Here is a 24,396-nt window from a genome sequence, read left to right on the forward strand (position 1 = left end):
AAGAGCTCATTTAGACCATAGGACACAGATGAGCTTGTATTGTTTTCCAACCTGTAGAAAAAAAAAAGAAAAAGTTGTGTTTTGTGTGTGTTCAGTCAGGCAGGACGCTGCACCCTTTGGGTTGAAGCTGTTGTAAATGTCTGCAGCTTATTGTCAGCTTTTCTATCAATTATTGAGATGGGTGAAATGACGCCTTGTGTGGCTTTTAACCCTTGTGCTATCTTGTGGGGTCCAGATGACCCCACTCCCAATGTTAACGTGCCTCGGAGGCACGTTAACATTGGGAGTGGGGTCATCTGGACCCCACAAGATAGCACAAGGGTTAAGAAGCTTCGTGCAATGCAGTCTCATTTCAGACTGACTTTTCTTCACCAGTCCATGTTCTCCAAATCTACAGTCGTGACACTTATTTTTAAAATGAGGATTTTGTCTTAAATTGTCACCTCAAGCAGATTCCATATTCTATTGCAAAAGCGGTGTAAAGAGAATCCACTAAATAGAAATGCGCTGGAATAAACTAATGAGTATTGCTCACGTTGACAGAACCACATTCTGATGTTAAATTTGGTAACAAACTCACAGCTGCAGTCAAAACTGGGCTGATTCCATCAAATGATGACAGGAAACAGTCAAAACTCAGATCAAAAGAATTTTTTAATATCTTTTTGCATCAAAATGTACATTCATATTAATATGATTTTAACTTAGTAAACACTATTGAGTGGTTTCTTTTTGTCATCATTCCACTTCAGCTTGTAACTCTGGTTTTCTGGCCCCCGGAGCTGGAATTTGTCAAAGAAATAACTTCATCTTTGTCTCAAAATGAAAAAAAACAACAACAAAAAAAAACATTAAGACAGAACCAAACCATACAGACACAAAGCAGTGAGAGACGCTGGAGAAAAGACATTCACACAGTCCAGGCTGCAGCTGGATGTCCAAACCTCAGAGGCTGAACCAAGAAGCCACTTGTTGGAGCTTTTCTCATATTTACAATAAACCGATGATCCCAAAACCAGGAACCACCACATGAAATCACCATGTTCTACGTCGTGGAGGAGAAAGTCTGTCTCGGCGTGCCGCGGAGGTGGGTGGGGCTTAAAGATTAGAGCTTAGAGTGGGGCCTTTGAGAGCGCCGATGAGCTGCACCTGCAGGCGAGTCGAGAAGGTTTCTGCTACAGTAAAAAGAGCACTTCAGTAAGAGCCGACGCCCTTTTGCACTACCCTGGTTTGGAATGGAGTCCATCCACCCCGCTCTTCTCAGACGCCCCCCGTCAAAGAGCGTGCCATCAGCTACACATCATCGTAGCCGCTGTTGTCATCAAAAGGGCACTTCAAGAACAACAGACTGGCCGGCCTGGATCCACAGACACAAAGACGGAACGGAGGTTTGTGTTTTTTTCTCAGTCTCATAGGAACTTGTGCAGCAGTGACTCTGAAGGTAGTAGCAGCAACATTAGTGTCAGCAGGACCCCAACCAAGCAGTGACCCAAAGAAATGCAGCAGCAGCACTTTGAAACAGTTTCACAATGTCTTTTTTTTTTCAGTGTTTGCCATTCATTTGCTGTGGTTGGAATGTAAAAAACAAAAACAAAAAAAGGTTTTGAATGATTTTCAAACCTTCCCTTTTGGAGGATTTTTGGAAACCTTCATGGCAGCTGTTGGTGCTTCATCAGTGAGCTACAGAAATACAGGCTGCTTTTTTGCAAAGATAAAGATGGGATCATCTCTTTGTTTTATTTTCTTCCATGTTCTCTTCTCGGTGTGATTGTCAACCGTTCTACTCTCCACTCGGGCAGTTGGGGAGTTTGCAAAGAGGTTGATGACAATATTTTGCTGCTGTCAAACGTGAGGCAGGAAGTTTGTTTTTTTTACTGATGGTTGCAGAAACAATGGAAGCTAAACGAGGAGGAGGGAATGGCAGAGAAGACGCCTCTCAGAGGCTCTGAGGCCCAATGTGGGCTTAGTCCTGTCCAGCCGGCTGCAGTTCGACTCTTGCTTGGTTAGACCAAATCCAGTCCAGCATGGTCTGGGTTTGTGTTGAGGACCGGGCCGGGGGTTCAGAAGAGTGCTTTGGAGCCCTGGTTCTCAAACTCCGACCAGGCGTCGTTCAATTCCATGAAGATCATCTTGGCGTAGTGCTCGTAAGGCTTCCCCGTCGCCTGCGCAGACACACAGGGGAGATTCTGAGCAAACGCAGACATCGAATCCATCCCAACAACAGCGGGCCGCTCCAGGCGGTTAGGAAACACTACCTTATCTGGGTGGACCACCAGCGCCGCCTTCCTGTAACACTTCTTGACCTGATCCGGGGTCACGAGGTCGGCCATGCCCACAGGCCTCCAGCGAGTTTCCCCCTCCCACAGCACCGTGTGAAGCGTCGACAGCAGCGCCCGAATGTTTCGCTCTTTCCCCTCAATCCAGTCCAGAATCTACGAGAAGAAAAACATTTGGACAGATTTGCGAAAAAGATAAAACTTCTGTTCAAGTTGAATTTGTCCAGCAATTGTTTTTCATGGCGTTTACTTTGCACACCTGTAGTTTGAGGGGATCCATGTCTTTTGTCAGCTCCTGTCTCCTCATTTCAGCGATGGTCTTTGGTCCCCTCTTATCAGGCTTGAAAGCAAAGCCTTGGTTGGACACCAGGTCTTCAAAATCGCTGGCTTTCACCTTTGGTTTGGGGCCTGCATCAAAAAGAAAAGCAAAAGCGTAATGCAGCGAGGAAGCACTCAGAAGTCTCCGAAGTGGAGATCGGCTCCTCTTACCGAACCCAGGCCCTCGGACCCCCCTCTCCTCTCTTCCACCAATGACGCTTGGGAAGTTCAGGTTGTAATTGGGTTTGGTGGGCTGTGTGGCAGCAGGCGGAGCGGCTCCTCGCGGTGCTGATCCAGACGCAGACATCCAGGATTTATTCTGTGCTGAAATGGGTTTGTCAGACTGCCAGGGTTGAGTCTGAGGCTTTGAGGAAGGCTTTGTGCTAAAGGAAGGCCTGGAAAAGTGACCACTGGAAGAACCTGAAACACAAAGACAGGACCATGAATGCTAAATTCATATTCAGAAAATGTTTTATTAGATCATTTCTGAACTCTGACACATTCATACCTGGCAAATTGGAGCTCAGATTTCCAAGGTCGGCGAACGGATCAAAAGTCTGAGATTTGGCTTTTGACATAGACGACATACCAGAAGCTGCAAAGCAGAAAGACGGAAATGTTATGGAGTGAAGAAATCGGCCATTCACCAAGGCCTTCAGGAGGTTTTCACCCACCTGTGTTGGTAAAAGTAGGTTTGTTAGCGGCGGTGCTCTTTCCAGCGGTGCCGCCAGCCGTCCAGCTGTCCCACCCCCCGAGCAGGTCCGGCTGGCTGGCTGATGAGGTCATCTTAGGAACGTCTTTCACAACCTTATCCGCTAAAACAGACAAAGGGATCAGGCATTAGCATTTTTCTGTGCGTACGTCGACCGGGACAATCGTCGCCGGTGTGGGTAGTAAAAAAACCGAGAAGGATGAGCATAAAAATGAGAGATTCACTGAGGTTAAAAAGGCTGCTGTTGGAAGCAGGGGTTGGATTGCTGGGAGCCGAGCTGAACCCGCTGGTCGCTGAACTGTCGGAGCCCAACAGGTCTCCAAACAGGTCCGTTCCCGAAGTCTGCCGTGACGAACTGACGCTAGAGCCGACGCCAGAGCCGGAGCCCATCCCGAACGGGTCAAAAAGGTCGCCCACAGCTGCAGCAAAGAACAGACGTATTACAAATAGCATCAAAGGTGAAAGAGACGTGTGAGCTATTACAAAAGGGCGTCAACAAAAAAGTGAATATGTACGTTTTGAGTCTGAAGTGGCTTCACTCGCTGGCCCGCTGAAGAACAAATCCTCCTGTACTGCACCCGTCTGACCTGCAGGAGGTGCAAACAGGTCGTTCAGAAGATCGCTGTTGCTGGAAGCAGCTTTCATTCCTCCCTGCTCTGCAGGAGGAGGAGCAGACGAGGAGGTTAACGACGCAGAGGGAGGTTCAGCGTCGGAGTTTAACCCTAGGAGGTCAGCGGTGTCACCGGCAGGAGGTTCCTGTGCGGTCTGGGGGAGAGGCAAACAACAACAAAAAACACAGAAGTTATGTTTTGGTTCGCCTTTAAAAGTCTTACAAGGGGATCGCAACATAAAATATAAAAGTCACCTGGAAGTCGGCATCGAATAGGTGTTCGCTTTGGTCACGTGACAGGGGCTCAGCACTTGGGGCAGAGTAGGAGTACGACTCCTCGTCTGACTGGTCACTCATGTCCTCCTGGGTGTTCAGGGACCCTCTTCTTTGGTCGTCTGGGGCATCCTGAGTGCCGCGGGAATCTGCAAATCCAGATGGTTATTTTCTGTATTCAGATTGACACATTTGGTTTGCTTAAAGTGAACCGGAGGTCGTTTTCCCCGATTCGACAAGAAACAGGATGTCGAACCTTCAAAGAATTTGATGCTTTGTTTAGGAACGGCACAAAGTACGGGTCAGTGTTTCGTGGATTCGATAAAAAGAACCCTCAGACCTTACCCTCCCAGTCCAGCGTTTGGAAGAAGTTGGCGGGATTGCCGTCGCCGCTGACGGGAGATTCCGGTTCTGTTGTGCTGGCATCGTCTGGAGTCTGAGCTGGCTGTGGGGACTCGGAGTCATAAGAAGCAGAGGAGCCCGGCTGCCGTGGAAGCTCCGGTTTTCCTGCAGTGATCAAGGAGGAATGTTTGGTTTGAAGGAAAATTTAAAACAAAATAAAGGACAGAAAAGGCACCGACCAAATTTGCTCAGTATTTCCTGCTGCTCATCCCGAGATGAGAAGAGGATTTTTGGGTTAAGGCCCTTGGTTTGCACGCCCTCCCATGGTGGCGTCTTGGTGCTGGGTCGGTCTCTGGGCTCCACGTCAATGTCTAGGTGGACTTGGAACAAGTCTGGGTACTTCTCCTGAATGTCACAGGCGTCCAAGTCATACCTGAGAGGAGAACGCACGGAAAAGAGGACCCGATTATTTTTACAATCCTTCTTTCTCACTGCGCCTTTGAGCAAGAACTATGTCCCCGCCACATACTCAAAAACTCATCAAAATTTGTAAATACCTAGTGCCCAGAGAAAAGGAATTTTGGCATCGTGAATGACATCTAGAAACATTTTTAAATGACTATGGGATGGCCAAAGGACCTGCAACTTGGCAGCCATGTTGTGGCATACAAGAGATACAGCCATAACAGAAGTTGTGATGACCTTTGACCTCGAAGGGAGGCTGCCTAGAATCTTCCAAAAACATCACCTTCGACAAATTTAAACTCCTCCTATGGGATTTCTGCCCATCTCCTCCTAACACCTCGAGCATCATTTGGGGGAAAAAAACGTTGCCTATAGAAGGTGTTGATTTTTAACCACGTTAACGTGGCTAGCTTGAAAAAGTGGCGTTCCCATGTTGTTTGCAAATTTTGACTGGAATAACGTGAAGGCCATACAATGCCGCTCATAGCTGACATTTGAAATAAAACAGTTTTTTTTTTTAGAATCAAGGCTTTAGCACATACTTAGCAAACTTGACGGTGGTTGCGTTTCTTGGAACAAATCCTGTGTGAAACTGGATCTGAAACATTTTCATGGATGCCATCTGAAACGGAAAAGTTGGAGATTTAAAAATGTATATATTTTTTTATCCCGAAGACTGAATCGGACGAGTCTAAACTAGATGATTCCAAACGTCCATAAGCCGAACGTCTTTCCACCTTCGCCTGTAGACGTCCTCCCAGTGTTGATCTGGCATGATAAATCACGACCAGCACGTCTCCCTGAACTGTAACGTTGAGGGGGATCTCTGCTTTCCCGTCTTCCATCTTAAAGTCCCTGCAGGGGAAGAACACAGAAGCGATATTATGTCTTAAATAAACACAACGGGAGGCTCAACGGCCCTCTGAAGCGAGACGCAGACGTACTTCATCCTGTCGTACTCCTGCGATGTGCTGAGGACCCGCTCGTCTCCGACGTAGACCTCACAGAACGGCCTGCACCCGTTGCGCTGCTTGTTGAACAGCGGCACGGGCGTCATGACGATGGAGTGAATAGTGACCGGCTTGCTGTGGGGGACGATGGGCTCCTCAGCCATCATGTCGCACATATACTCAATGTACCTGATGGGAACAAGCAAAGTGTGTGTCAAAGTGTGTGTCAAAGCAAACCTGCAGCCCCGCTGTCCGTTCGTACCTCTTGTGTGAAGGTGCTATGCCAGGTGGGCAGCGTTTCATTGAGAACATGTAGACCGCCGCTTCGGCCGTGGTAAAAAGGCGGCAGAAACACAGGAAGGAGCAAACCGCCACGGCCGATGCGGCTCTGCCATCCTGCAGAAGGAAAAGAAGAAGATTGTGCTTCACGTTTTGGCCTCGACATCTGCAGATAAATTCATAATTATGTTCATGGAGTTATGCGTCTGTGTGGGTGGAGACACTGCAAGACGTCCTGAAGGTTAAATGGAGGTTAGCTTCTGGTTAAACTCTGAAAAGGTAACACTTTGTCACTCTGATGATTGAATTGTTTGGTGACAACAGCCAGAAATGATGGTTTTCAACTAAATGACTAAACGTAAAGACGATCTTTAAACTCAAGGCAAGGCAAGTTTATTTGTATAGCACAATTCGTACACAAAGTAATTCAAGGTGCTTCACAAAACAGAAAAATGCATTAAAATCACAATACATCATAGAAATAATCAACGTAAAATTGACTTTAAAAGAAAAGAAAAATATTGAAAATTGATTTAAAAATAAAGGAAGGAAAGGAAAGAAAAGTGCAGATAGGACTTTTCAGTCATATACACGGCTAAACAGAAATGTTTTAAGTCTAGATTTGAACATGAACACAGAATAGGCCTGTCTTACGACTTCAGGGAGGCTGTTCCAGATTTTAGCTGCAGAATATTGAAACGCTGATTCCCCTTGTTTAGTTCTGACTCTGGGAATCAACAGGAGGCCGGCCCCTGAGGTCCTCAGAGTACGAGATGGTTCATATGGCACTAACATGTCAGAGATGTACTTTGGTGCTCGGCCACGGAGAGACTTGTACACAAGCAGAGCTGCTTTGAAGTCTATTCTTTGAGGTACAGGGAGCCAGTGCAGAGACCTGAGCACAGGACTAATGTGATCATACTTCCTGGTTCTGGTCAGGACTCGAGCAGCAGCATTCTGGATGTACTGAAGCTGTTTTACGGCTCGTTTGGAGAGGCCGGTGAGCAGGTTGTTACAGTAGTCTAACCTACTGGAGACAAATGCATCAATAAGTATCTCCAGGTCTGGCTTTGACACTATGTTTTTGATTTTGGCAATGTTTTTCAGATGATAAAATGCCGCTGATGTTACTGACTTGATATGGCTGTTAAAGTTCAGGTCAGAGTCCATGATTACCTCTAGATTTCTGACTTGATTTGAGGGTTTAAGAGACAGAGAATGAAGGTAGCTGCTGACACTTTCTCTTTGTTTCTGTGGGCCAAAAATAATAACTTCGGTCTTGTTTGAGTTTAGCTGGAGAAAGTTGTTCTGCATCCACGCGCTGATCTGTTGGAGGCAGTGGTTGAGTGAATCCACTGGCCCATATTCACCTGTTGTCAGTGACACATAGATCTGAGTATCATCTGCATAGTTGTGATAAGATATGTTATTACTGCGTATTAACTGCCCTAGTGGCAGCATGTAGAGGTTGAACAGAAGGGGTCCCAGGATCGATCCCTGGGGCACACCACAAGTCAAGGCCATGTAGTCTGAGACACAACTCCCAATTTCAACAAAGTATTTCCTGTCTTCCAGATAAGACTTGAGCCAACTTAGGGCAGATCCAGAGATGCCAACCCAGTCTTGGAGTCTGTGCAAAAGGATCCCATGATCAACAGTATCAAAGGCAGCACTCAGGTCTAGCAGGATTAAGACAGTGACTTTGCCATCATCAGTGTTCAGGCGGATGTCGTTGGTTACCTTGATAAGAGCAACTCTACATGCTCACATGTCATTGAGCTTCTCAACAAGCAACTCATTCTGATTTATTTTCGCTGCTCGACATTTGTCAAAAAGTGTTACAGAAACCGTGTGGGAGGAGCTACCTATAGCTGCCTATAAATGCACTGCTGCTAGAGATTCATGCAACGCCGATGCTTTACGCATACTGCAGGACTTTTGATCACGTCTCCACATTGAAGTAATATTGAAAAAGCACACGAATCATGTTGGGTGTGAACGAGGCAAAGAACTGGTGCAGAAATGTTCTCCTCATTCTGCAGCTGTAAACTCAGGATTTCTCTTCTGTCTGGACATAAATGCTCAGCGACTCTGACGCCGCCCCTTGCTCGCTGCCGGCGGCACACGCGGGTATGCCAGTTCTATTTTGCAGTAGAGACACTGCACCTTGTTCTCTTCTTTATTAAGTGTGTAATGATCCCACACTTTAGACAATTTCTGCCGTTTATTTATAGATCTATTCTCTGCCATCGCGCCAACTAAATTCAAAAGGTCCGTGTGAATAAACGGTCCGTGTGACACAATCAAATCCCTGCACCGCGCGTATAGTGCGCGTCATAGGAATTTAACGAGGCTTCGAGGCAGAGTTTTTGCCTTGAGGAATTTTTGTAATCGAGTAACTCAAGGAATCGTTTCAGCCCTAGAGGACACCCATGCTCACCAGACAGTGCACTATACAGATGTTCCTCTGGTCCTGTTTCAGCCACTGATGCATGCTCTTGCAAACGTTGAAAAGACTGCGGAGGTTTGGGGCACGGCGGACCTGCCAGTTACACTCCGAGACCTTCAGCACACAGAAATGATGCAGACAAACAAAAAACGGTCAGCAGTCACCCAAATTTGGAGAAGGTTTTTGCATGAGTGCTTCTAAATCTGCTGCAGGAACTACACATGCTGGAAACAGCTTGGAGCAGAGAGATTCGACCCACCAGGGAATTTTTTTACATCACAAATATGCTCTTTTTCAAACTGATCTGATCCTGCTTCCCAATGATTTGAATAAAGAAATACTCGGAAACTGAATTTTGAGCTTAATTTTCTTAATTTACGTCCTCCATCATAAGAAAAAAGCCACAAGAACATGTTAAAAACACACACAAACAAACAGAACATTTTCATTAAAGTGGGTCAATAAAATTCAAAAAATAATAATAAAAGAAAACGTCAAGCTACAACCATGACAGGCCTAAATGTTTCAATAGGTTGATGCCTAACAAAAGAAAAACATGGAGTAAAAGAAAAAAGAGCTACACACACAAACACACACACGTACCCTGTTGTGAAAGCGGGAGGGCCTGTATGATCGTTTGGAGAGGTTGTACACAGCGTAGTGTCCGGCGTGGCGCGAATCCAGGAACAAACGCACATCCTCAATGTTGTTCTTTATCGCTGACTCCACCCCTTCAGCTGGAAAAGACATGACTGACACACAACAAACACCACATGTCAGAGTAGAACTTCAGCTGCATTTAGACGGTCTCTTCTACAAATCAACAAAGAGCTTTAAAAACACTTCTTAAGGATTTCTCAAACACACACCTGCTATTCTGGAGGTGATGTAGGAAATATCCAGGTCTCCTTTGGCGTAACTGTAAAAGGAATAGGAATAGTATAAAAGGTAAAAAGAGAAATGAACACTAATTATGAATCTAACTACAATAAACCTAACAAGTAAACACATATTTTAAAGACATCATTAATATCTACTTTAAGGGTGTTTTCAACAAATGAAATTAAAAGTCTCTTTCAATGTTTTCATGCAGCTTGAATCTGCCAGATCGCGTTCCCCTGCCGGCTGCTTGTAGACGTTAGGAAATCTTCTACAATTAGCTTTCATGGATCTCAGAGCAAATGCAGCCCCAGCCCCACATGGTGAGAAAACAAGCCCCACACAGAGTTCTAACGCATCCTTTCATTTAGTACAGAAAGCAGAACAGTGAAGCTGATTACGGAAACTTTGGGCTGTTCAAAGACAAACAAGTGATGCTGGTTAAGACGCATGTAGCTGCAATGGTTACTCAAGCAGAGTTCAAATTATTGAGGATTTTCATTCAAACATTCATCCGGATGCTTTCAACCAACAGAGAATTCAAACTCTTTGCCTCTACAGCAGAAAATGTACAGATGTTCATGAACAGGAAAAACGGAAATACAAACCAAAAACTTCTTCTTACTTTTTTGATGAATATCATCCCAGTATTATTGCAAAGTGTATTATTTCCTTCAAGACAGAAAACTAAAAAGCTGAAAAAGGAAAAATGGAGTTCTACATTTTCTATTATAACATTCTTTTATCTGATTCTTACCTACATTGCATAATATAAAAAAAAGGCACTTAAGAATTAGACATCAGTCCTTCATTAATGAAACCATCTTAAAACCTTCCTGCAGTTTTGGCTCCTTCTTACTTGATTATTTCCTGAGAGTGAACAGATCATTTTTAACTAGTTCATGTATTTTAGGATGCAGGCAAACGTCGCACTCGAGGGATTCCTCTAATTTCTTTGAATATCGTCCTGCAGGTCCTGCCTTCTGCATGAATCATGTGCACAGGTTCCTCCCCGACAGAAATATGAAGTCTGCCATCTTTATTTGTTCCCATGACGACGGGTTTTTGATGTTGGGGACCCGCCTCAAACTCTCACACACAAAGTCCCTGTTTGGACGCTGGTTTTGTCTTCCCCGCCTCAACACTCTTTAAGTCATTGCGTGTTTGCTCCTGACGGAGAGTCCCGTCTCCCGTGACGACGACGACGTCCACACCATGCAAGCATTCACTCAGACCTGAATGATCATGTGGGGTTAGGATCAGCCAGCTCTAATGAAGAACACGGCACATGGAGCTCCTCTAAATCAAAAACACTCACTAAAGAGTACATAAAGTCATTGGTGACTCGATGCGTGTCACCGACCCGTATTTACCTTGCGTTGCTAGGTGGTGGACACAGTGGGACCATGAAAGATTGGGACAAAAAACAAGAAACAAAAAAAAGAAAGAAATAATGAACAAAGAGATGGAACAAAGTGGTGATGGATGAAGGAAAAGGAACATCAGACTACACCAAAATGTCTCTTTTTAAGCCTTAGTCACACGCACCCATACTGTGGGTTGATCCATACAGGGGCTGTGGGTTTTTAAGAGTCTATATGACTCGCCTGCTTCCCACCTACTTCACCCTTAAGTGTTGGACAAATGCTCTCTGTGATCTGTCACTTACAGAATGACCGTAGATAAAAAATGTGCGTGAACATTTTCACTCGATTTTTGATGTGTCCCTCATGCAGGTTTGCCAGTTTTTCACCCGCAGACAGCCTGTATCCACCCGTAAGGGCATTTGTGACTGAGGCTTTAGCTGCAAACTGAGCTTCCACCTGTCTGCAGGTCAACAATCACTGCCGAGGTCACCTGCTGCCTCCGCTCAGGCTAGATTAATCCACTGACCTGCAGCAGTGGAGGTAAACTGCAGCTCAGTCTGTTTGAAAACAAACGTGCTACACTGAAGAGGGATTATAGATGGTTGTGGACATGGAAATATCAATGTTTTAGCAACCAATGTGGTGCTTGTAACGTCTCAGCGGCCCCTGCAAACATGAATATTTAAAGTAATCAATGCTAAAGGTAGAGATATTCAAAATTGTAAGAACTTAAGTCCGTCCTCTGTTAAAGGAGAAGCAAGTTACAAATATCAAAACAGAAAAAGCTTTTAAAAAAAAAGACTCAACTGCAACCAAGAATACCAACGTCTCACCTGGCTACTGACTGGATGACCTTCGAGGACGTGTCCTTTATGTTGGTCAGGAAACGCTCCGTCCCCCCCCTCAGGATATCCAAGAGGCCGCTGCCCGCCTGATCAGGATCGTACACGCCTGGGCATTGAGACAAAAACCGCAAATGTTGACAAACGCCAGCATTAGCGCCGAGCTGAAGAGTGTGGGAGGCGATCTGAGCGGAAGGCTGCAGATCCTGAGCTCAAAACTGAGTTACGACAACTTGCACTTAAAGCTGATCGCCCAGAGTAAAGGAAAGGAAACACTGCTTTGACAGATGGTTGACTACAAGTGCCGAAATCCTCTTATGGAGCTCGCAGCTGTGAGCGTGAAATCACACCTATGGACAGGAATGTCAAGATCAACCTTAAATACACGTTAAGAACATTTTTAAAGTTGGCCTTTCCAAATAATAATTCTATTTCTACTCTTATTTATATGTTCATTTTGTGCCTCATAATGCGTTTTTATCATTTTTTTTTAAAGTTTGAAATGTATTTTTTTTCTGTAAAGCACCTTGTGCTACAAATGTATGAAAAGTCCTTTATAAATAAAGTTTGATTTGAATTTAACTATTTTAAACTAAATCGCTGCTGTTTTGTATCTGTATTTCATTTGTGTCTGCTTTAAATGTTAACCGACACTCTAGAAAGGGAAAAAGAAGTTAAAAAGTTACACATTAGACCACTGGAATGCATCTGGACCTCACACTTCTGGGATTAAGATCACTGAGCTACAACCTTTGTAACACTGACTGTTGGTTACGATGGCTCGGTAACCTCAAAGGCTTCTGGGAGTTTGCAATAATGCCATGAAAACAAACAACGTTCCTGTCTTTAAGCAGTCATGAAAACGGGTTCTTACCTGTGTTGTTTTGGACGTTATGGATGTGAGTGGACGGCTGCGCTCCGTTGTTGCCGAAGCCTCCGTTCTGCTCCAGGAGCTGCAGACATTCGTACCCGTCATACACCGGACGCCAACAGTAGTACGTGGTCAACATTGTATCCCAACAAAATATCAAGCCCAATGCCAGCAGGACTGAGAAAGTTGGCCTGCAAGATTTTAAAGTAGATTTTTTTTTTAAATGTCGAAGAAATCCACAACAAATGACTTTTCTTCCGCTTTCTGTTCCAACCAGAGGTAATAAAAATGAAGTCTATTGGCTAAAATAAGAAAGCTCCCCGAGTTCTTCTCTTCCTTTCAGCCGAGCATCCCTGTGTAAAAATCTTTCTTCCATCTCTGCTTCCTGTCTTCACACGTTTTTCTCTCCCCGCTACATCAGTCTGCCTCTCCATATGTCTGCAGAACGCCAACTGAGAGGAGAGAAGAGGAGGAGGAGGACTGTAATCTTCTTAAATCCAGGAAACTCCTTCTTAGCCCTAATCAGATGAGCAAACAGCAAACCTGCCCCTTACCCAGCGCACACGTCCAATCTTTGTGACTCCACTTTTTACACATTCAGATGGACTTTGTGGCTTCATTTGTCCTTTAGTGCAAACCAAACATTTTCTTTCAAATTCAATTTTGCCCGTGGGAACTCTGACATACATATTTACTAGACCAAAGCATTGATAAAGTCAGAGAAAAACCCAGAGCTTTGACGATGTGAACTCAGCCTTACATCAGCCAGAAGTGAGGATTTTAGGATACGTTTTCGGGACGAGAGGAGCTGTGGTGAGAATTTCAAGAGTCTCTGTTGTTGCCAGGTTCAAGAGAAATCCTGAATTTAGTCAAGATTACCACCGTTTCATGTTTGTCAGAAAAACAACACTAAGGAGGTTGTTGATCTGGGTTAGCTGGGAAACGAGGAGCCAGCAGAAGAGAATACAGCCTCCTTTGTGGCCTCCACAGACTGTGTTTGTCTGGAGAGCCTTAAAAAAGTAACTATATTAGCAGTTTGAGAGCATTCAAGAGTGTGTGTTTAAGTTTACACAAACTAACAGGACGCGGTCTGTGTGATCTGCCTGTCACTAGTGTCCTGGCGTAAAGGCTGGAAGACACTGAGGCTGTGCTCCTATGAACCAGCCAGCCGGGTTCTTTAACTGCTTGTTGAAGATGTTTTTCTAGCAGCTTTTGGGGGGAAACACACCTCTGTCACTGGAGACTTGGGGTTGACGTTGCGAGCTGCCGCTATTTCCTGGAGCTGGTTGACCAACTCTGTGATTGACAGACGCTCCTCTGGATTTACCTTCAACATGGCACCTGGGAAAGACGAGGAGGACAGACATGGAGACAAAAGGACCACTTTGACTAAAATCGACCTTTTCAAAACAATTCAGAAAACACAACTTGTTGTTGATCAAGTTTACATGGTTTTGGTTGTAAAAGTTACTTCTATTACACGCACGTCTTCTTTTCATCACGGGTTAAGAAATGTACTTTCTGTTTCGAATAACATTACACAGGTGCAACCCAAGGCACCAGAACACTTCACTTTATTTTAAACTCCATTACTTTAATCTCTGAGGTTTTTTTTTATTCAACAACAGTAAACACACTATTTTTCTACTTTTAACAGTCTTAAAAATCTTAATAAGTTGTTTATTTACACACTGTTTAAGTAAAGTCTGACTACGATAGATAGTTTGGTAAAACGTACGAATGAGATCGTGATACACGTTGTATTTGGCGTCATTCTGAGGAATGGAGTATTTTCCGTTGACTATTTGCAGCTTCGCTCCTTCCTCAAAGGGATGCTGCTTAAAACACAGCAGGTAGAGGATGCATCCCAGGGCCTGGATGACGGAGCACAAAAACACAGACTTTGAGGTTTTATATCTGTAAACGTAGATTTCAACAGAAATACATAAGAAGAAAATGACTGACCCAGATGTCTTGTTTCTCATTGATTGGATAGTTGGAGTACAGATCAATCATTTCTGGTGTGCGGTACGCTGGAGTGGTATTCCTCGTTATCTAAAAAGAATAAATGCATTTAAAAAAAACATATGACATTTATTCAAATAGGCTCTGCTCAATCCCTCCATGTTCTGTTTTATAAATAAATTATTGGACCAACTTGATAATCACAGCACCCTCAAAAAAAGTCAAAACAATCAATAAATCAAAATACATTTTTGTTTTTTCAAACTTTTATCCTGAAAACTTTTTCTTAAGAATTATTCACCGTTACTCCCAAAACATGAGCAGGGGAAAAAATTGCATTTAGCAACTCGGATGTCCTGGATGTGAAGGTCATCTGCAGCTAAACTACTTTATGGGAGCATGTGCCGGTTTGGTTATGGAATTAACATGATCAGCTGGGTCAATCAGTGTGGGTAATTGGATCAAATATGTCTGTTTTCTGCACCGGTTCTGATGAGATTCCTGCCGCAGATCCGCTGAGGATTCTGAACATGTCGTCTGTCCCTCCTAACAAACCCGAGTGTCGTCATCTTCATACCCAAGGGATTCAGAGAACAGGGATTGCTGCCGCCTTCAGGAGGAAATCTTCACACTCTTCCACTTTTCTTTTGCTGACATCTTTTAGAGAAGTTACTAGTCTCAGCGTGAAAAGCCTACAGAACGTTTTCTTGCCTAAAAAGTCCTTTTTCTTTAGCTGGGAAAGCTTAGGGTTGAGTTTTTACCCATTTTAGTGCTGCACACTTTATTTCCTTCCGTACAAATACCAGAAAAGACATCATTTTTTAAATTGTAACTGTGGGGTAATGCTTGGGGGGGAGGTCTTTGTTAATGCAGGAAAACAGTCACTATATATCTATATACTGGTAGGATTTAATGACCCTTATCATTTTTTTTCTTTTAGAAAACCTCAGTTTCTGTTAGAATGCATGAAGGTACCTCATCCTCCACCATGGACCTTTTCTGTGCCGACCAGCTGAAGTCGGGGTAATGTGACACCGTGGTGGAGCTGCCAAAGTCACAAAGCTTGATGGTGCCCTGGTTACTAATCAGGAGGTTCTCGATCTGCAACAAATCAGTTTTGTTTGAGATTTAAACCCAAAGGCATGTGACACGGCAGACGCTGGTCCTGGGGATCAACCTTGAGGTCTCTGTGTATGATCGGAGGCTTCTGCTTGTGCATGTGCTGCACGGCGCGGCAAGTCTGGTAGAAGACTTTCATCACAGTGTCGCATGACAGAGGAGCTCTCTGCTCCACCCGCTTTACGAAGTCCACCAGCTGACCTGAAGCAAAAACACAGCAATGAGGAGAAGATCAGCGTCACAAAACGGAATTCTGCCATTACAACGATAAGCAGCTGTTTTTAAGCCTTAATGATTTTACTGGGCTGTCAGATACATTTGAAAGTTTACACACAAATGAGAGAAATGCTTTTTCTTGATTTTATTTGACGGTGGCCCTGGTACGCATTTGTAGGATCATTTTGTTTAATTAGAATAAGGAATCATTTTACGCTGGCAGTGTCCTAAAAATGGAGAGTAGAACCAGAATACAGGGAAAAAAAGGGATTTTCTGATTTTTTTGTATATTTAAAAAACATAAAGCTTTTTAAAAAGTAGCTTCATATAAAAACACAAACATTAAGCTAAATAAATGAATTTATGATGTCAAATAAAAACCCATGCTTCTTGGCATAAAGAAACCCTCCTATTCAGAGTCAAGTATAAAGATATGAAAACACTGTAAACTTTAAGATAAGACTCAGGAGCTTCTCATTGGCTCAGACTTTCTGTTGACTAAAACCTACAGCTTCTCTTGATTCACTTAGACCCCCTTCCCCCCACACACACACACACACACAAACACACATATGGTTATGATAGTACATTGTCTTTTCACCCCCCCTGCAGTTCCTGTCCACCGCCTCATCTGGATTATTACAACTCTCTTCTCTTTGGTCTCACTCCTGAATTTCAGTCCAGCATTCAGCAGCTCGCCTCCTCAGCAGAACCTCTGTTCGTCGCATCCCTCCAGTTCTCCTGCAGCTCCACAGGCTCCCGGTTATGTTCCGGGTGGAGGTTCAAATCCTTCTGCTTAGCTTCTAAGCCTCCTGCATTCTTCCATCCTCTTTCTCTGCTCCCTCAGCTGCTGGAACTTATTTCCTTCTAACTTTAGAAATACCACTTCACTTCCTCTTTTCACCTCCTCACTCCAGACTCTTCTGACTCCAGATTTTTAGATTTCTACATCTCTCTGGTTAGTTTTGTTCTTTTAAACGATGTGCTGCTTTCAAATAAAATCAGTCATTATAACAATTCTGCTAAATGAAAAAGCAGGCGTGCTGTAACTGAGCTAAACCCAGACGTAGAGGAGAAAACAGAACCTGTGAGCGTTCAGTCCTGCACAGACAGCTGCTCTGATGGCGTGCATGCATGCACCACTGGACTCCTTACCTTTGCACAGCTCAGTGAGGATCAGGAACTCCGCCTGCCCGGTGTCAGACTCTTCTTTGCTGATGGAAGCAGCGGAGCAGAACTGCACCACATTTGGATGACCAGACAGTTTTTTCTGGGGAGTCAGGAGGTCAAGGGGCAACCTTCACACCGGAAAGTTTACTTCTGCATGTGCTTTTCAGAAGCGACTATTTCTTCAAATCCCTCCTCATTTTAACCTCTGTGAAGACGTAGTTCCAATTTCCTACATGGTTTTCTTACATCAGATGGGTCATTTTCTAAACTCTACTTTGATTTTTCTTTTTTATACTCTCCGCTGAAGTCAGCAGCAGTTCATTCTGGCGTTGGGGATTCACAGCCACACTTGAGCGTACGGCGTCGGCGAACAGGAGCCGCAGTGTCCAGTTGGGCCGGATAAAGCACACCAGCTCCTTTGAACTGCTCTGTCTGACCTGGGAGTTTTGTAAAACGACGCTCCCAAATACCCAGCAGTGCTCCAGGTCTGAGCTTTCAAGCATACCTTCAACTCGTAGCTAAACACTAATTAACACATTTATGCGTTACACTTGTTTAGTTAGACTCTGAACGTGTTTTCGGCCAAACAAAAAAGCCCCTGTTTAGGAAACAATTCATAAAAGCCAACATCTCCTTTAGTGCTGATTACAAAGTAGACCTCAAATGATTCAGGAACCTTTTCACCTTTTCCCATGACATTCACTGAATAGTGAAAACTCTCTGAAAGCTTTACGTCCTCACAGATGTTAAAGGATACCATGAAGCAGATTTCCTGGATGATTTCCTTGTTCTTTTCCTCCTCGTAGGACAGCAATCTCTGAACACAAAATGAAGAAAAACACCCAAACTGTTAGATCTCAAAAGGATATAGTCAATAAATCACATTTATTCTGGGGGTTTCCAGACAATCGACATTTCCATCTCACCTTAAGAGCGTAGTCTTTGCCACCGCTCAAGTCCTGAGCTTCATACACAAAGGCAAATCCACCTTTGGAGGAAGACATTTTGAAAAACCATTAAAGACAAGTTAATATTTGATTTACCTGATATGACATTTACAGGCAGATTATTGGTCCGTGTTTTGCTATCGTTTAGCGACACAAACCAGAATTTGTCATGGTTCTGCTTTTGCAGGGGAAACGGATCCCGTCATCACAGGGAGGAACAGAAACTCCCACAAAGCTTTGCAGTCAGGCTAATATCTTCGAGAGCGGCCTCATCAGCCGATGGCTTAAGCTGAAGTGCCTCCTTCGACAAAAGCACAACACCAGAGCAAAGCAAAGCAAACCCTTTTCAGTGGAGGAGAGGAGGAAATTTATGCAACAGATTTAAGCAATTTCCTCCTTTGCAGCATCTAAAATGCTTGAGACGAATCAGTTAGTGTAATTTAAAACTGAAATAAAGTCATAATAATCAGGAAAATCCAACATCAGCATATAGTCAAAACTGAAATGGTTCAAATTTTGAATTCTTTTTGTTCAACTAGCAAGTTTCCTAGTCGTACAGTTCAACATTATTTATTGAGTTGTCTGTACTTATATATCTACGTTGCATTTCATTACAGTGTGATAAAGTTCTGTGAACTTATCATTTTTAATTGTGAAATGCGGGAATGCCAACTTTTGGAGTTGGTTTTGTCCACTGATTGAGTGGTTTGTCAAGAAGCGTCTGCAGAAGTTTTAACTCTTATTTAATGACATAAGTATTAGCAAGTACATAAAGTACATTGTATCCCACAATTCCTTGCGGTGCCGATCTAACAGCAGCATCAAAGTTACACCTACCTAATTGAATTAATTTGAATGAAAGTAAAATAACTGTCTGAAAACTACGTGTTATCTTTAAGCTGACTTAGCAAACAAATAATTTATCTAAACTGAAGTAAATAATGAAGTTACATCAAAGTATAAAGTTTCTTTCCAACATCCATATGTGGTCTTATCATCCTCTCATGGTGGAAAAAGTATTATCTGAACTTCTTCATCCACTAAATCATCTTCAAATGGACACGTCATGCTGCTTCACCTCTCTGAAAACAAACTAACCTTCAACTAAACCTGCTCCAGACCAGGTTATGTTCAGAGCATGAGTTGCTATGGCAACTTGACATATCCCGAAACATACCTCCATTTCTGGAACCCAAAGCTGAGGTTATCAACTTCCTTAGCCTTAAAGTTACTGTTATAACTATAACCTGCTTTCTGGAATACCCCCCAGGGCTCCAGCCATTTTGTAAAAGACGTTTTGGTGAACCGGGCCTTAGCCCCGCCCATGGCAACTAAGACTCATGGGAAGTGTTGATTCCCACACCTTGAGTTAGGGAGCTGTGAAGAAAAGTGATACTCCTCATTTTGTTCTAGTTACAGAGTATGGTCAAATGTAACTATTTGTCCTGCTGCACACATGCGGGTAAGCTGTGACTGCTTACCTGTGCCTTAATGATCTTGAAAAGATCTGGGTTGCATGTGGAAATATGAAAATGCAGTAGGGTATAAAGTATGTGTGATTATGAAGCGGAATCCAAAGTCAAGAACAGAGGTGCTCTTAAAACTCAAATTTAAGTTATTTCAACCTTTGGTCAAATCACCAATAATTGGAATTTACAGTTGTTACAGCCTAAAAAATTAAGTTTGTACATCTAAGCCAGAGTTCTGAAAAATTAAGATTCAGAGTTAGGATTAAGTGACATTTTAGGTCACTGTAATTTACATCTGAGTTGGTCAAAATAACGATTCAAAGTTAATCCAACTTGAACTTTTAAGTTCATACAACTTACAACTGAGTTAGAAGAACTTACATAAATGAGTTTGAAAACTCCAACACAAAACTTAAAATATTGAGTTTAGGTCCTTAACTCAAAATTTTACCGAAGTTTGTTGCCTTACAATTTTAAGTTCTACGAACTTTTCTTTTTTTGCAGTGTATAATGAAATGATGCCGATGTGTGTCTCTCAAAATTCATTATAAAAATACAGACTTAAAAGGAGATGTCTGAATATCTAAAACCAGAAGACATAAAGTCCAATAACAGTTTAAAACAAGAGCACTCAAATATAAACTGAAGAAAAGAAAACATTTTTTCCTGTTTCTGTTGTTTACATCACCAAAAAAAGTGGTTCTGGACGTTGAGAGTTAAAAAATATTTACTGCAATCGTTTCACTTAATCACTTAAAGCCATACATTTAGGGATTTATCCATCAAACATTGATTTTTTGCTAAAAAGAAAGAAACTTAAATCAAGTAATTGATTTTCTTTGAGATATTGATTGTATTTTTATTTCCAGGGAAAATTGCTATTGGCTAGTTGTTATTATTGTAAGAAATTATGATTCTATGATTAAATTTTTATATTATTATTTATGTAAAACCTGCTTTGAGTTGGTTTTAAATGAAAACATAAAGAAAATAATGTAAAATAATCAGGAATCATTAATGACATGAAATTGTGAATTGAAAGCAAATCAATTAAGAATTTGTCAATAATAAACCGAATCTAAACAACTGAAACCAGTGTAACCAATATGAGATGTGGGAGCTGGAATGAAAGCATGAAAAATCGACACGAACAAACAACATGTGTTCTGAAAAACATCCCTGTCCCTTTTTTCACGGGAAGTGTTCGATTTTGAAATTAAAACATAGAATTCACTAAGGCTAAATAACAACAAAAAGGGACAAACCAAGCATGAAGGGAGTACAGTTCCCAAAGAGATGAGTGAATCTGTTCTTAACTCACACGTCATTCTGGATCTTTACATCCACAGTTGGTGGATCTTTATCTTTATGGACAGATTTTATACTACCAAAGAGAAACTGACTGTGTGACAATCACAAACATTAGGGCCAACAACCAGCTGTTACATTTATGCATAATTATAGTTTTCACATCTAAGTGGCTGTGACTGAGAATGTAACCTGGTGACTGCAGGGATCACATGTCTTCCTGTCTTTCTGCTGCAAAAGAAAAAAAGATCTCGACCCTAAACGTTCCATCGTGTTTGTCCACACTTCAAAGCTTTTAGAAGGAAGATTTGCAGTACCTGACATCATCCTGTTATATTATGTTTAAAATCTATGCTACTTTGAAAAATAAAATATAGAACTACTGGTGGGACCGACAAACGTGAAAGAGTAATCTTTCACTACAATTATGATTTATTTTGAAACATCCCACTGGGATAGCAGTTAAAACAAATACTATAAAAATACAAATACATAAAATCTTAATGTTTAAATAGTTAAATACATCAAAGACGGAATAATAGTAATAAACAACATCTGAAGTTAAAAAATTGCCTAGTAGAATCGTTGATATTTATCAAAATAAATATATAGGAAGGAAAACAAATGTGTTCAGTCAAAAAACAATACTTTTTTAAAAGACTGAACAATACAAAATACTTTGTGTTTCATCTTTAACATAGAAAAATAAAATATTAAATATCACATTTTGGATATCAGTTTAACAAACATGATTAAAAATGTTCATTATTGCCAGAAATCTAATATTTTGCATTGTATTTTTCCAGCCTAAGATTCCTCTTACTAAAATGGCTGGATACGAGCAGTTTAGTACTGTCAGTAAGTACTTTACTGGTGGTTTTGATATCAGCTCCTTTTTACTCTCGAAGTATTTATTTAAATGAGTCTTCGTTCATTGTAGAAGTAACTTTACTTTTACTGTCTCTTAGATCTTATTTACCTGCTGTGAATGTCAATGAGATGCATGTTTTAACCATTAACCTTAAATAAATAATAAAAGAACAGCAGTTTGATTTTAACACTGATCAAATTCTCATTTTGCTCTTGTTTTTATTCAACGTTGGGTGACAATTTGGGAAGTCTTTCATATTTGCGGTTAATTTTAATGAGAACTTCATGATAATTACAGAAATCAACAACAGAGACAGGAAACAGAAACATAAAAAACGGCCTTAAATTGAAGTGTTATCCTTTATCAGATGAAATTCGTCCTAAATCTGGTCAAACAAAACTCTAAATTCGTGTTTAGTCGGTGATTTACGGATACACTTTCCCAACACTGCGCTTTGTTGCTAACCTGTTAGCTTGTTCGGCTACTTAGCATTCCGACAGAAGAGGCAGCTTTTCCCACGCTAATGTAAACCGAACTCACCCTCCGCGATCACCCGCTTGATCCTTAATTTCATGTCTCCGAGCTCCACGATTTGTCCAACGAAGTCATTCTGGTCCCTGCTGGCTGCTCCGGTAGAACCGGGCCCGGCGAGGAAATCAAGTGCCGACTGGAAGAGTGACATATTTATCCGGGCCGCTTCCAGAAGGGGGGATAATAGACGTAAACCCCTCCCAGCTCAGAAAAAAAGAATCCACGGGAGGTTATTCTGTCACAACGTTTGAAAAATCGGGTAATATTAATCTGTCAGTGGACGAAAGCATCCTCTTCCTGTTCCCAGACTTACGAGGCCACCATCATCACAGTGCGGGCTTCCGGAAAGGGTCGTGACGTCAGGCACGACTCAGTCATGTGACTGTAACCCACAAAATAAAATACAATACATTTTAATTAGATTATATTAATATTAAGAGTATTAATAAACGCATTTTCGGACAAAAATTATTAAATAAAAAATAAAATAATAATAATAATAAATTTAAAAAAACGAAAAAAAAAAACTCGACAGAGAAGTATGTTAATATATACGATATATGAATGGATCAGAAAAAATGAGGTACTTATCACATTTTTATTAACATCCTTTCTGTAGATAAAGGTTGGTCTTTGGAACCAGGTCCTACATTATATTAACAACACTAAGTGTTTGAACTTGTACAAAACATTTATTCTGCCGCCATCTACTGGATAGAAAGGTTGTGTGTCAAAAAAGTCAACAAGTGTGGCACATACCTGGAAACCTTTTTTTCTTGAGCAAACAGATCTATTTGTAACTTTCCAAGTTTATCAGTAAAGACAAACAAAAAAGACAACAAACAAACAGGAAATAAAGCACCCAGAGCTCTCATGTGATTTTCAAAACATTTGCTTTCTTTTCTAATGTTGTGAATGTTTTGATTTGCTTTTTATTATATTTTCACCCCGCTATTATTATATTATTATTACTATTATTATATTTAAACAACCGTTAGAAAATATAAGTCTATTTAAATGTACTAAAAATAGTCTATACTAAAAGTGAGGCTGTAGACTTGAAGTATGCCTTTTATATTCTATCTGTATACTAACTGAAGAAGTATTCAGTAAGTATACTTACTACACAACACGTTGCTATACTCGTGCTGTACTTATATACTCAGTATACTTAAAAAATCTACTTCAGGCACACTACTTTTTGCTAGAGGAACAACAACAGACACATGTTCTTATGTCAAAAAATAAGTTGATCAGGTTTTTGGAAGCAGAAACTTACAGTATAACGGACTTTTGTTGTTTCAGGAATTAAAACATTAAGCAACTTTCTTCAAAGCACATTTATGTAAAATTATGTACATTTAAAAAGTACTTTATTGGACTTCTTTAAATTATTGCTAGTAACATCACTTTTATTTACTATGTCTAAGATTAAAACAAAAAGCTTTGAATTTAAACATACTTATTTGTACAAGTTTGGACACTTGAGGTTTTTTCTGTAACTTGATTAAGTTATAAATTAGTGTCTACATATCTGATGGAACTAAGGCTGAACAGTTTCATGTATTTTTCTTCGTACATGATGCATTAAAACTGAATTCTCTGAGGGGGTCCGCAGGTTCATGTGTTACAGCACATTTTTCATTTCATTCATGAACAATCTTTGGAGTTTAACAGCTGCTTAATGCACCTGATGTAGGGTCACAAATCTAAGCTGTTTAGAGCTGACTGAACTTGTCCACACTTAGATAAGCAACCCTGGAAGAGAAGATGCTTAGTCACCCTGACAATGACGAGATGGCATGATGCGAGAGCTATCATAGTCAGGGGGCTGGACCCTAGTGGGTTGATCAGCTGTCTGCCAATAGCTTTATGGCGCATCTGGCTGCAGGAGCTGAGATGACAAAAATCTCCATACTTCCACGTTAAAGCCAGGACTCTCATGCCCAGTAATGGAAATTATTGTTTTTTTTTTTGTGCAGGATCGCAATCCCTCATGACATTAAATAGTAAGACATCAGACGCATTGAAATAATGTGTTTTCTAAACACAATGTAAAGTCATTTGAAAGATAAATGGTTCAGTGAGGGTTCCATTGACATATTTTTTTTATCTCATTTATTTAAATAGTTGTCACTATTTGTCTTTCTTAAATTTAATGTCAACA

At 41.6% G+C, this 24,396-nt stretch overlaps 1 protein-coding gene across 3 annotated transcripts; it reads right to left on the reverse strand.

The window, feature by feature from the left end:
* Positions 1-636: 636 nt before the first annotated feature.
* gak (cyclin G associated kinase) lies at positions 637-22,593 on the reverse strand. Of its 3 annotated transcripts, XM_020705713.2 has the most exons (31): positions 22,239-22,593; positions 18,030-18,091; positions 17,861-17,920; positions 17,089-17,203; positions 15,776-15,918; positions 15,574-15,699; positions 14,599-14,688; positions 14,372-14,507; positions 13,862-13,974; positions 12,637-12,715; positions 11,754-11,871; positions 10,927-10,935; positions 9,544-9,593; positions 9,278-9,426; positions 8,666-8,788; positions 6,209-6,342; positions 5,941-6,135; positions 5,734-5,851; positions 5,539-5,618; positions 4,771-4,964; positions 4,535-4,696; positions 4,172-4,338; positions 4,050-4,071; positions 3,822-3,962; positions 3,531-3,725; positions 3,269-3,409; positions 3,103-3,189; positions 2,766-3,014; positions 2,536-2,684; positions 2,256-2,432; positions 637-2,162 (listed from the first exon to the last, which is right to left on the reverse strand). In XM_020705713.2, exons 1-31 carry the CDS (start codon positions 22,378-22,380, stop codon positions 2,061-2,063), a joined length of 3,828 nt encoding a protein of 1,275 aa, XP_020561372.1. In that variant the 5' UTR covers positions 22,381-22,593; the 3' UTR covers positions 637-2,060. The 3 variants fall into 3 exon arrangements, with proteins under 3 accessions (XP_020561372.1, XP_020561371.1, XP_011477119.1); XM_020705712.2 differs by having other exon boundaries at positions 3,822-4,071; XM_011478817.3 differs by lacking the exon at positions 10,927-10,935 and having other exon boundaries at positions 3,822-4,071.
* Between the last annotated feature and the right edge of the window lie 1,803 nt (positions 22,594-24,396).

This window comes from Oryzias latipes, chromosome 9 (assembly GCF_002234675.1).
Source record: "Oryzias latipes chromosome 9, ASM223467v1".
Lineage (NCBI taxonomy): Eukaryota > Metazoa > Chordata > Actinopteri > Beloniformes > Adrianichthyidae > Oryzias > Oryzias latipes.